This window comes from Bos javanicus, chromosome 1 (genome assembly GCF_032452875.1).
Source record: "Bos javanicus breed banteng chromosome 1, ARS-OSU_banteng_1.0, whole genome shotgun sequence".
Lineage (NCBI taxonomy): Eukaryota > Metazoa > Chordata > Mammalia > Artiodactyla > Bovidae > Bos > Bos javanicus.
This window is the reverse complement of record NC_083868.1, coordinates 81,637,195-81,651,145: the sequence shown is the minus strand read 5'-3', so window position 1 is coordinate 81,651,145 and position 13,951 is coordinate 81,637,195. Positions and strand designations below refer to the sequence as shown.

At 40.8% G+C, this 13,951-nt stretch overlaps 1 protein-coding gene across 2 annotated transcripts in view; it reads right to left on the bottom strand.

Annotated features, from left to right (window-relative positions):
- Positions 1–13,537, bottom strand: part of IGF2BP2 (insulin like growth factor 2 mRNA binding protein 2) — a 169,529-nt gene extending 155,992 nt beyond the window's left edge. For both annotated transcript variants that reach the window (XM_061413605.1, XM_061413611.1), the window contains exons 1-2: positions 13,245–13,537; positions 11,593–11,653 (exon numbers count right to left, since the gene is read on the bottom strand). In XM_061413605.1, the coding sequence (XP_061269589.1) occupies positions 11,593–11,653; positions 13,245–13,422 (239 nt within the window). In that variant the 5' untranslated portion in view covers positions 13,423–13,537. The remainder of the gene's footprint in view (positions 1–11,592; positions 11,654–13,244) is intronic.
- Between the last annotated feature and the right edge of the window lie 414 nt (positions 13,538–13,951).

Genomic DNA, 13,951 nt, shown 5'->3' with positions numbered 1-13,951 from the left:
TGTTTTTTGAACAAGAATCCTACATGCTGGACTGACTTAAGTGTGTGTGTGTGTTAGAGTATAATGGCTCATGTCCCTTCTGATTTTCTGGGCATCCATTCTGAAAAGTGAAAGTGTTATTCGCTCAGTCCCCTCTGACTCTTTACTACTCTATGGATTGTAGCCCACGAGGCTCCTCTGTCCACGGACTTCTCCAGGCAAGAATACAGGAGTGGGTAGCCAAGTCCTTCCCCGGGGGATTTCCCCAATTCAGGGATCAAACCCGGGTCTCCCGCATTGTAAGCAGATTCTTTATTGTCTGAGCCACCAGGGAAGTCCAATTCTAATCAAATGAAAGTATTTTGATGATCACCTCTGAGTTCATGGAACCCAAACATGTAACAGATAAAAGTAGAGCTGCTCTGCTTGAAAAAGGGATATAAAGGCCATCCTGTTTGGACCTCCCAAAGTAGAAACTTGTTCTTGATGAATGAATGGGTCCCATGCCACCGGACCCTTCACTCTTCAAAAGTCATTTGACACTAATGACTCTGCCAAGAGCTAGAGTACAACCATTGCCCAAGGAGCTCTCTGCAAAGTTCCTGAAGGGCAAACAATCTGTGCTGTTGATTGTAGAAAAATCCATAGATTTAGTAGTCTGGCATGTAGTTGGCAAAGCAAACATTTGTTACTAAAGCGAAAGTGACAGGAGATGGAAGGCCATGCCACAGGATTCAGAAGTAAGGGAGGCAGAGTCTAAACTTCCTCAGGAGAGAGCTTTGCATCTGCTAGACTACCTGATCAAGGAATGAATGGACTCAAACCCCAGAATTACATACTATAGGGCAGATACTTCTGAAGTGTTTCTTCAAAGCAGCAAACCCCTCTTCTAAGCCAAATTCCAGACCAAACTCAAATATGTAAAAAAGCAATGAATGCAGCTGTCTCCTGATTGAAAGGTGGGTAAGAAGCCAGAATCCCCCAGGTACATATGTCTACCCCCTTTTCCCATAAATTTGGCATCTCCTTAGAATCCTAAGGCTCTGTGGAACATACAGTTAAAAGCACTACTGTGGGGAATAAAATTTGTGACTTGGGCCTGGAAATTTTTAAGGCAGGTATTAACACCTTGGGGCTTCCCTGATGGCTCAGTGGTAAAGAATCTGCCTGCCAATGCAGGAGATGTGGGTTTGAGCCCTGGGCCGGGAAGATTCCCCCTGGAGGAAGAAATCCCATGGACAGAGGAGCCTGGCAGGCTACACAGTCCCCAGGGTGGCAGAGAGTCAGACGCAATGGAGCACACATGCACACGTTAACACCTTGACCATGATTATAATAAGTGAACTAAAGCCACAAACCATTTTCAATATCAAAATGACTGTTTTGAAATCACTACTGAAATAGATACATGCAGCAAATCATTAACACAAAAATCAATGAACCAAAGAGATAATTCTTCCCTGGCAAACCTCTTAAGATGTATCAAGAATTACGTAAGAACCAGCCACCTGTGCTCAGTCCTTTATAACCCTTAACAGAATCCCTTTTTAACTTATCTACTTCATACACCTAAATCCCAGTCTTCTTTTCAAATAATGGAGCCACCAGCACCTTTGTCATTTCAAATCTTTTGTGAAGGAAAAAAAAGTATCTAAATAAATAATAATAAATCTGAAAAAAATAAATTAAGCAACCAAAAAAAAATATTAACCAATAGCAGTTTGTTCTTTATTCCTTAAAAAGGAGATTAAATCCTACATTAAGAAAAAAAATCTGAACTTAAAATCTAGTTTCTAAAGATCCTTGATTTTCATCATCTTTAGCAGAGACACAATTCAGGGAGTTTTAAAGCAGTTAGTTTATAAATTCAGTGTCCACGATTTGAAGACATCACTATCAGTTTGAAGAGAAGAGGGAAAAGAGTGTAGCTGGATGCAGGAGAAAGACCATTTATGGTCTTTACGGTTATTTATGCATCCATATATTTTTTTCTTTCTGTTCTTCAGTGGTGGTGGTTGTTGTTAACAGATCTTTTTCTTTACAAAGAATAAATACAAATATACCTGGTGGGGGGGGGGAGTAGCCTAAACTTTCAGCACTGAGAAATCCCTTCCCAAGTTTCCAACCCCTCACAAAAGCCTACAAGGACTGACCCCCACGACCACTGAGACCCTGGAGGAGCCGGTCTGTGGCACACTCCCAGGAAGCATGAGCCACAGAGCCCATACATTCCAGCATTTTGAGCAAGCATGCACACGCCTCCCCACTTCCCCAGACTCCGCCAGTGAGGGGCAGCAGGCTGGAGGCAGGCCGCACACCAGGCACCTTCCAGCCCTGGCCCAGCCATCCCCAAGGGCCCGGCCATCCCCAAGGAAATGTAAAAGGGAAGGAGAATGCGAGAGAGGGAGAAGTAGCCAGTACAGGGCCTCAAAGAAAGAAATGTAAGACCTTTTGTGGGGCAGACCAAACACATACTCTGAGAGGTTTTTAAACGTCAAAGATCAACTTGTGTGAGACTCAGCCCTGCTAGCACCCAGTGGAGTCCCTTAGTCTCCCACCCACCATCAGTACTAGTCTTTGCCACGTGCTCTGAAATCCAGAAAGAGTGTACAAGCTGCACGACAAAGTTCTGTCATCTATGTTTCCATGGCTGCCTGTATACTTTCTCCCTTCCTTCTCTCTCCCCCTTCCTCATCCCGCTTTCCCTCCTTCCTTCTTCCATCCCTCCCTTTTTTCTCTCTTAATAATTGAAGAAGTTAAACTCTATTTTTTCAGCCTTAAACTGTTTCATCATCTACCTCCAACTCTCATATAAAGATGCACAAACACTTTTACTCCAAAACCCTATCCACACAATGATGAGACAAAACATCCACTTTTCAAAAATTCATTGTTAAAATCACAAAGATCAGGAGGGACTAAAGTAAACAGTTCCACATTAACAAAAACTATATAGCCTATCCTCACATGAAGTTTTTTGAAATATCCTCTATTTATGAGTTGGTTTAAGGTTAAACTGTCCATGGAACCACACCTCAGTGAATATATTTTGCTTTATTTTCTAAGAGAAAGCACAAAAGTGAAGATATAAACATGGTATTGAAATTTTTTCTGATAATATTTGATTGATAAAAGCCATTATTTTTTTACCTCATAATGAATTTTTTTCATAAAATTACATTCTTATCAAAAAAGCACCACCTGTGTATCTAGAAAGCAGAATTCTTATTTATCTCATTGCATTGGTAGTATAATTGTATCTCAAGTCCTATATACTTAAAAGTCATGAATGCATAATATATTTAAATAGTGTATCAAAAAGAACATATAACTCTTTCTACTCCCTGTGCTTTCACTGACTTTTTCATTGTCAAAAAGGTTTAAAATTTTTTCATGTTAGTAAGATGAAAAACTTTATAGAAGACAATTTGCAAGAATACTGTATTTCCTTCTCCAAATCATAGATAATTTTTAAATATACAGATAAAAAATGAAAGCAGGCCACACTTTGTATAACACTCTAGGTCCTACACTAAAGAGTCTGAGTGTTTTTTTTCAGGATTTAAAAAAGGTATCTGAGTCAGAGGATATAAGTACAGACCCTCTTTCCCCCTCCTCCCCACTGCATACATAGTATGCTTTTTACACTTAACTTTCAGCCACAATGGGTTTTTTTTTATTTTTTTATCTTTACGTAATTACTAATGCCTCTACTACAGGACCACCTCAGGAAAGTTTCTTCAAATTATGACCTAATACTTTTAGTTGTTTTTCAGTTACATTAAATTAAAACTATACTAAAGATCAGTCCTTTTATCTTCCTCAGCATATCTGCTGTATACATGTAAATTTTGTCTCTAATTCTGATTTAGGAAATACATCCAAAGTTACTCTATAACCTATACACACATGACAACTTTCTACTTTATTGCTAGGCTATTGTTACTGTATACAAATTAAATAAAGGTGAGCAAGGGTAAGACAGCCACTGCTGCTTTGAAGCAGTTTTGGGTTGGGTGGAAAGAGGAGTTGCTGGGGAGTTAAAGTTTTACAGCCCTATCTGTAAAAGGTATGAAAATCAGATCTCTCTTGGCTGTATACAGTAAGATACGAAGAAGGCCTAGTCCAATGCCTAGCATACCAACTACTCAGTATTAGTTACCTTCTTCCTTTTCCCCATCTTCTGAGTCAGGATTCCACAGAATATGCAACACCCAACCCTGGACTCTACTAAGTTAAAGAAATGAAAAGCCTGAGGAGTTGGAAATCATCTTCCTTCATTTACTTTTTTCTTGATAATTCCTTCGTCCCTCCACCACCACCACAAATATGATAGTGCACAAAGTTAAAGGTAGCAAGAGGATAACGCAGGTAAAGTTTACTGCTAAGGGGAAATGGACTATTCTTCCTATGCTTAGTTATTTAGTATGTTTTTGAGTGATATATCATTAATGAGGAACTCGGGGACTTTACAGATGCTATTCTATTAACGTTCATTTCACCCCCACAGGAAAGGCCAAAGGCCACAGTCTGTACAGAAAGAAAAGCAGAGACAGACACCAAATATCAGGAAAGACTTGGCAGCTACCAGGAAAACACTTCACCAAAAGCAGTCCTGCCCTCTAGCAATGGGTTGGCTGAAACCCGGGAAGAACCCACCCAAGTGGTTCCTTGAGCCTGACTTTCCTTTACCATGTGGCACAGAGTCTTGACCAGACCGTATGGCTCAGCTGCTGAAATCTCTTTCTTGGCAATGTCCTGTTTCATAACACAAGGAATGCAACCACTGAAAAAAGCAATGTAACAACAACATCAAAATCCAACCTGCTTGGTTAGGCATACCCCACTTCTGTCTACGGGCAACCACAGTGATGCTGCTAATAATGTTAAAATGACTTCTGTTTCTAATTTTTCCTAAAAACTGTAACAAAGTACAGATCATTTTGGATTGATATAAGAATAAGATCATTGCAAAGGGTGATTCACAAATAAAATCTATATTTATATCTTTCCTTCCCTCTTGAATGGCAACCTCTGAACCTATCAGTAATAACACTTTCAGACAACTTTTAATTAAACAAAGTGAATGGAGATGAAGCACAGTGGACTGAGAATCAGAAGTTCTACCCTAGCTTTACTATTTAATAGCCATGTGACTTTAGGCAAATTATTAAATTTCTCTGTGACTAAGTTTTTTCATCTAAAAAATGGAATAATATTAACTGCTCTTCTTCAGATAATTATTCTTTAGAATAAATGAAATAATGTTTTGAAGAGCCTGGGTTATCATCAGTATTATATGAATGGAAGATACAGGCACATAAGTAAACATCCATCTAGTATTATTTACATGTCCATACATGGAATCATGAAATTACCTTTCTGATCACATTTAAAACAAAAATTAAAGTCTAAGCATCACCCGCTAAGGCAAATCCTCACATACTGGTACACAATAATTATATAATAAGAAAAACCAAAAATATCATTCACATTGCAATGGTCCCATACAGATTTCCCTGGTCATTATTAGGTATAACATTTTCTTATAACATAGATAGATAAAAGAAAGTCTAAAACATGCATCAGAACTCTGAATTTTCATTTACTGGACTTACTGAAATACCTAGTTTATGAAATATTCCTGATAATAAGCAGAATGGGAAAATTATAACTAAATCTTCACATTTTAAGAAATAAAGCATAGAATAAACAACCAAGAAACCCAAGAATAAACAAATAAAATGTATCTCCAAAATGTAAGCTTATTATTTAGTGAGAACCAGAGACTTGGAGAAGAAGCATATCTATCAAATAGTAGTTATCACTTTGGACTTGACCGCCTGCTATTAATGCAAAAGTACCCTTTTTCTCTGGATTATTCAACACCTCAACATGCCATCAAATGGTAAACCAAATTAAGGAAACAGTAATTATATTCTCCCTCCTCTTTGGAAGCCAAAGTAACAAAATCTGAATTTTCCTGTAAGAGAAAATAATTTTTCTTCACTATTTTATGGAAATACCAGACTAAAGTACATTATCAAAACAGGAAAAGAAAAACCTTAAAAATAATGCTCTGAGCACTCTGCAATTTTGCTGCCCAAAATAGAACCCATACAGTCTATGCCACCAAATGAAAATTACAAGTTTGTAAGCATGAAGTCAAATTATAAAGTAAAAGGTCTTTAAAAATATTTTATAATGATAAGTGAAATACTGTTATATTTACTGGTAGGTGTTTGCTCTTTATTTGCTATTATGTTTTCTTCAATGATATTGTTTTGAATGACTATCCAAACTAATTTGAGCTTGAATTTGAATATAAAAAGGACAAATCTTGACTAATAAATTATTTGGACATGTTTTGTTAAACAGAACTGTCCCATTCTTCAAATTAAGAAGCTAATCATAACTTTTAAGAAATTATGCTTCTGACTAAAATTTTTAGAAAATTAGTTTAAAAACTGGCTTAGCCAACCCCACCCCTCTCTTCTCCAATACCAAAGGACACTGAAGACATTTTGCTGATATTTAAATAGAATTTTTAAAAACATAATTTTGAAATCTACAATTCAACCTTTTAACAGCCTCCAAAGAAACCAGTTCAATGCCATGCTTCTAATGAAACTGATTCAGAGTACTTTTGTTGCACAAAAAAATACATTGCCTTCCACAGTATAGAATTTCTAAATGAAAATACATATTCAGATCTTGAATTTTCTACAGAAAATCAAAGCCTACATAGAATCACTTGCTAACTCTCTTACTGAGAGGGGACATCTGAGCAAAAGTGAAGGAGAGAATATTTTGCATAGGATGGTCCTTCCAGCAGCATGCTCACTAAAGAAGCCACTTCAGGTGACTGTGCCCCCGCTTCCACAGGTTAACCACCTGCAAGAGCTATAGATCATGCAAGCACACATCACTGCACTTGACTCCATTCACCACAAGGTTCAGACATCTAACAATTTTCCTGTGCCTTGTCAGGAATGAATAGCAGAACATTTGTTGCTCAATTGAAGATTTCTTCTTCTTCCCTCTTGATACCATCTCTGTCTGAAACTACTGTCTCCCATAACACACACACACACCCATGTGCACACACCCCACTGAATCACAGAGATGATACACTTAAACTCAAATAATGTCCTGTGACAATGCTGATCAATTGCTCATCTACTTTTGAGGATTTCATTACCAGACTTGGAAGAGTGATTCAGCCAATCGACAGCAAATATTTAGAAAGTTGAAAGTATCAAATATGTATAAATAGTTCTTATAGAAATCTGATTTTCATAGCTTTACTGACTTCTAATGAATGTGCTCAAATTACTATCCTGTATGTACATTTCAATGTCATTTACATTCACCCATTAAAAATTGGAATAATCGCACAAAATAAAAACATTTACTCAAAATAATAGTGAAATGTTAATTTTGATATCTATTGGTTCTAAATCTTCAGTGTTCTTTAAAATTTTTCTTTCTAAAGAAAATATATTGTACTTTAGATCATTACATATAAAAGGTGTTATACAAATATTATTAATCTTCTCACCTTCTCTATATAAATGATAATCTCAGGTTAACATAATAAGAAAACAAAACTCTGAGACCATCCCTTACCAGTGTCTTATATCCAGTCATAAGTACAAAGAAACACTAGTATTTAAGAAAACACAATTTGGCAAATGTATTACATATCACAAAATCGTCTTTTAGAACTAATGTTTATGTCTTTAGCCATTCAGCACTTTTATAAATTACTACAATATAATTTAAAATTGATATAAATTTGGCAAATTGGAAAATCAAGCAGTATATAACATCTATTTTGATTTGTAGATTTCAATGGTTTTTAATATTTAACCAAATAATGTAAAAATATTAAATGACCAGTCTTTTAAAAACACAAACTAGAGTTTTAAACCTGAATTATTAAGTAATTTTTTCTTTATTGCTTCTATTTTAATTTCAATGCTTATCTTCGCAAAGGTCACAGAAATGCATAATTTTATATGGCATGACCTAGAAGTGTATGAAAAAATTACTAGCCTTTTTTTAAAATGAGAAGCTAAATGTCGAACTCAAAAACAAATCAAAAGTAACCTTTGAGTCTTATATATATATATAAAATATATATATTTTAATATACATTACACACATGTAATCTATACAATTAAATCCAGGCATTAACTTCTAATTCAACAAATTCTTGAAATGAAATAGGGTAACATGTGATTTTAACCTAATGAAGTCTTTTCTGTTGCTACAAAATTAAAAATTGATCCATCAAAAGCCTTTGTTGCAGGGAGGGCTTGAGGTTGGGTGGTTGGTTTTTTTTTCTTTTTGGTATTTAATTCAACTAAATACAATGTAGTACATACAAGCAAAATACAATTGAGATACTGTTTTCTTTAACATTCCTATAGGAGACCAAATTCATTTGCATTGGAGAGAACACAATTACTGATTTTTAACTCATGAAAGACAAATTCATAGCTTTTTCCTACACTACCTCATAGTATTCTCACCATCTCAGTGAAAGCATGTCTAGCACCACTTAGTTACTTCCTAGAAGTGGGCAGAAATTGCATTTTTAAAAGTTTTGTTTCTCACAGAATCATTCAACTTTAGTTACAAAGCACATTCAGGTTAGCGTAAGTCTTAGCTCAAAACAATTTATGCAATATGTGTGTGTGTCTGTGTGCATGTGTGTAGATATAAACAGCATATAAAATTTTTTAAACTAAACTCTCATCAACATCAAAAATGAAATTTCTATCAAGGACATTTCCACAACTTTTAAAACCCTTTGTCAGTTTTTTCTTCTTTAAGAAATCTTTGATTCTTATATACTACCAAGAAATATGAATAGAGAAAAAAGAATCGAAGATTTTTATTCAACAGAGCCCGAAGCCAACTTAGAAAGTTAAGAAAAATAGATGGTTTGTACATGGTTTACTTTACAGTAATTTACATTTAATAAGAATGAAGCACATGTGGCAAAAGAAAAGTTTTCTACTTCTGAGTGACCCTGAGAAAATAATAGTATCTAGTCTGTCCACAATAACAGCACATATAAAATGATGCTAGAATGATATTTAACAAAAGATCCAATTGGTAAGCAAATGGCATGCCAATATTTTCATAACTTAAGATAAAAAACATCCCCTCCCAAGTATCATTAGCTTAAAAAAATCTATCTGGAATGTAGATGTTAAAAATGATTCCTGAGAACAAAAGAAATCAGAACAATATAAAGAAAAGGAGCACTCAATGGCAGAATGGTTCTTTAAGTAAGCAAGCAATGAGGATGAACTGTTTTCTTCACATTTTCACTTCTACCAACACAAAAACCACATATAGAACTGACTTGACGCCGACAAATGTACTTTTAACTTGTTAATTTTCATGGAAGTGCAACAAAAGAACACCAAAATAGTCACCATATAACATAAAAGCTTTGGTTTCAAATGTCACAGTACCCTGTTTTTGAGAGTCCCCACCGTGGTGGAGCCCTGTACATGAGCACACACAGCTGCCTCCTCCCAGGAGTCTGAGCTCAGTACACAACACCAGTCATTAGTTATCTCTCCCTTAGCCTGCAGTACCAGTAACTAATTTCTGCATTTTAAACTAATAAAGGAAAGAAAAAAAAGATTCAAGCCGTCCAATCAGAAATGAAGCAACCCTCTACAGCAGCAGCTTATGCATACATTTGGTATGTCAGACGTCTTCAGTGTAGTGAATCATACACAGCGCATTGTAATCTACCTCCTAGGTATTTCATATCACCCACAATGTTCAAAGAAATCATGTCCCAATAGGGCTGTAAAAGTCCTAGATTGCTCTTTAATTAATACTAAAAATTTGGGACAAGTTTTTAATTCTAAACTCTTTTATAAACACAACAAAATCATTTAAATGACCCTCCAGCTAACAGCAAATAACCTCTGCATTTTGAAAGAAAAAAGTTAAAAAATAGTATATTTGTGACAAGTTTCAAGAGATGTTAATAACTGTAGATAAACTAGTATTTCACTTACATTGCCACATTAAATAATGCTCTTTGCAACATGAAATGAGACACCAACTAACCAAAGTTAAAATTCTACTGATTTTTCACTAACTATAACTCCAAAAAAGAACTCAAAACAACTATACAGTCAATAGAATTAGATATTTACAGAAACACAACCCATCAAATATTTTGGGTGGTTCTTTTAAACCTTGTTTAATATATTCATCCAATATTCAAATGTTATGAGTAATTCTAACTTACAATAAATAGTTAATATATCAGAAAGCTTGAACTTAGATTTATCAAGCCAAAAAAAATTTTTTTAAGTATACAAATTTAAAATTCTTAATTGAAAAACCTATCAGTTGCACATTACATCTCTTCCTAGAGAGAACTAGCTTAACGTTACACATGAAACTGCAAATCATAACTTTTGCCTCTTTTTTTTAAAGGTATTGAGTAGTTTTCTGATACGCCACTGGAATCATTGGTAAACAAAAGATATTTTGTTGCCTAGTTAAAACATACCTGGAAACTTGCACACATTTTTAGAAACCCCTTAACAAAACATCTATGTGTTTAAAAAGTAGAATAGTTTGTTTTAAAATCTATTCAATTTTGGCAAAAATCAAGTAAATGGTTACACTGTTGAGAATTACAAATTGTAAAGGTGGTAAGTCACAGACTTCACTTAGAGTCTCCAATTCAGCTACTTAATGACTAATGGTGAAGAAATGTATGTGAATGGGATATAAACTAAGTTACGACACATAGAAAAAAATTCTAGAATGAGTAATAAAGGGCCCAAATTTAAAGTCCACAATAAACTTTAAACAAAGATGTTCTCCCTCAATCTCTCCTCATAGACATTCTCATGTAAGCAAATCACTGTGGAGAAATCCAGCCTCCACAAAACTTTTTACTTCTTCATTAACAACAGTGCACTTAAATATAATTATAAATTTCACAGTGATATTTGTTTAGCCTCAAATGTATCTTAAAAGCAACAACAACAACAACACGCTCAGAAGCAATATTCAGTAGTTTCAGTGACTAAAAAAGTCTGGCTTTTAACCGCCATCCAATCCAAACAACCTTCTTGTTTAAAACGCTATGTAAAATATCGACCCTTAACTGAATTATTTTATTATTCAACATTTAAGCTATCTAAAAAAGAAAACTAATTAATCGCGAAGTTTAGTTAAGCAATTTAGCTGACACAGTAAATATTTACTCTTAACATCTCACAGGAAGTCTTGACAAGCATTTGCTGCCATTGTGCTGGGGGTTAGGGTGGGAGTGGGGGGGGCGGGGAGGCAAGTTTTCATAAACAAGTTAAATGGTCCCAGCAAATTTAACACAACTAGTGTTCGTCACCCCCACCCCCAATAGGCACCAGATATTTTCCAAGTACAGTAAACACCTTATATAATGAAAGTAAAAAATGTAACTTTCTAAACTATTTTATCTCCACTGACAAAACAAACAAAAGCCTCTTAAAAACTATACAAGCACATTAAAAAAAACTGAATGTATTTTTATTTATATGTGAGACCAATCAAAAAAACTAAGCAAAATATATTTACCTGAGCTTTTTGGAGACTGAGTAATCAACTTCCATGATTTTCCCATGCAATTCCACTTTACCTTTAAAACAGAAATTAAAGCACTCAGAACCTTGCTGTGATGAAACTGGCGGGGGTCTAGGAGGGGCACGCACAGAACTCCACGCTCCGGTTCCGCCTTCAGGCGCCCTCCAGGGGTCTCTTAACCGGCTCGAACTGGGCAAACTTGCTTCCCGGTGGGAAAAAAAAGGTGGGCGCCGCGTTTCGCCTCGTTCCCCGGGGATGAGGTGGGAAGGGTGTGAGCCCGGATCCCGACCCCAGGTAGAGCTGTGGGTGGCATTACCGGAAAAACAAATTTAATAAAGAGCGGCGCCAATTTGAAAGGATGAGCTCATTTGAAACTCAAGCTGCAGGGCTGGCGCGGCCCCGCTCCTCTCCGGGCCCCCACCTCTCCATTCCGCTAACCCGGGCCCCGAAGGCTCCGCTGCGCTCCCCTCCCTGCCCTTTTCTCCCGGTGGCCCCGGAGAGATGCGCCGAAGACCCCCGGGGTCCGCTTCGGCGAGAGCCGGGTCCCCGCCGGCTTCTGATCACCTTGGCCTCGCCGCCGCCCCGCCCCCACCCCGCGCGCTGGTGGGGAAGGGGCTACGGCCGCGGGCAGAGGCTCGGGGGGCGCAGGCTCGTGGCCTGGGGGCGAGCGCGGCTCCGAGCGGTGCGTGTGCGAGAGGAGAGTTGGTGAGTGCGCGCGCGCGCGAGTGTGTGTGTGTGTCGCTCTCCGTCTCCCGTCTGGGCTCCAGCGCTCTCGCGGGCCCCCCGGTCGCCTCTTTCTCGGTCCTCAGCCCGGGCCCCCACCGAGTTGAGACAGGGCACCTCGTAAAAAGGTGCTTCTGGCCGAGCGGGAGGCGGGGGGACAGGCGGCGGAAAGCCCCCAGCCCCGAGTTCTTCTCAATAAAATCGGACAAAAAATTCAGAGAAAAATAGGAGCGCTTGAGAGACGAGCGAGAAGGGAGTGAGGTTCGGGAGAGGACCGAGAGAGATGTGCCGTCGTGCAAGGGCTGGGGTCGGGGGACTCCCCGAAGTCTCGAAGGGGATCGTCAGGGTGGCGCCGAGGGGGTGCCGAAAGTGGGGGACAGCGGGGCGACCTGGGGAGGGGGGGCTCTAAAGGAGAGTGCGGCTCAGGGGACGCCAGAGGGCGAGAAGTCCTGGGCACGAGGCACGGGAAGGGGTAAGGTCCGGTCAAGGGAGAAGGAGATGGAGGGGTGTTTTTTTTGGGGGGGGGTCCCTGACAAAGGGGGTGACGGGAAGGTCAGGGAAGAAGGGGAGACGGGGGGCTCTCTAAAGATGGGGGTGGGGGAATTCTGGAGAGCAGCTCGGGGAGCCGGGAAACTGGGGGTCCCCGAGAGAGCGAGCGAGCCTCGGGAACCCTCGGGGCGGCACGGGGGTCGCCCCAGGACTGCGGCTGGGAGGGCAAGGGGTGAGTCCAGAGCGGGGGGGGGAGGGGAGCGGGCCGTCCCAGGAGCGGGCCGGCGGTGAGAGTTGAAGGTCTGGTGCGTGGAAGTGAACGTGAACGCCGGAGCCCCCGCCGGGCGCCGCCCGCAGGGCTCGGCCTCCCTCCGGGCGCCGTCCCGGCCTGAGCAGGGCGAGGCGGGGGGAGGGGGACAGCGCCGACTGCTCACCCGAAAGGGTCTCGATGGCGCGGATGGCCCAGTTCTGGTCGGGGTAGTCCACGAAGGCGTAGCCGGACTTGAGCAGGACCTGTCCCGCCAGGGGCAGCTTCCTGTCCCCGAAGAGCTGCCGGAGGTCGTCGGCGGTGACGGCGGGGCTCAGGTTCCCGATGTAAAGCTTGTTCATCATCCGTCTCTTCCCCGAGAGCCCGCGGCTCCCCCGGCCCGGTACCCGGCGCTCCTCGCCTCCTCCGCTGCCCTCGTCTCCCCTGCTCCTCCTCCGCCCCCCCTCCCCGCCCTCCGCCCGCCCGCCACCCACCCCCACCCTCAGCCTGGCTCCCCCCACCGCGGCCGGCCGGGCCCGCCCGGGGGCAGAGGCGGAGGCGGGGACTCTGTGCGGCTGCCTCCTCGGGGCAGAGTCCCGGGCCGGGCGGCGGCGCGCGGACAAAGCGCTCTCTCTGCCTCCCTCTCTCTCCCTCTCTCTCTCCCTCTCAAGGCGGTGGCGGGAGGAGGAGCAGCGGCGGGCGGCGGCAGCGCACCCCGCGTGTGTCTGTGTGAGAGTTTGTACGGGCGTGTGCGCAGCCTAGAGTGAGCGAGCGAGCGAGCGCCCCCTCCCCGCCCCGCGCCGCTGCGCCCCTCGCCTCGCGCCCCCCGCGCTCCGAGGGCTCCGCGCTGGCTACCCCGGCTTCTGCCCCGCGCCGGGCGGGCGGAAGCGGGTC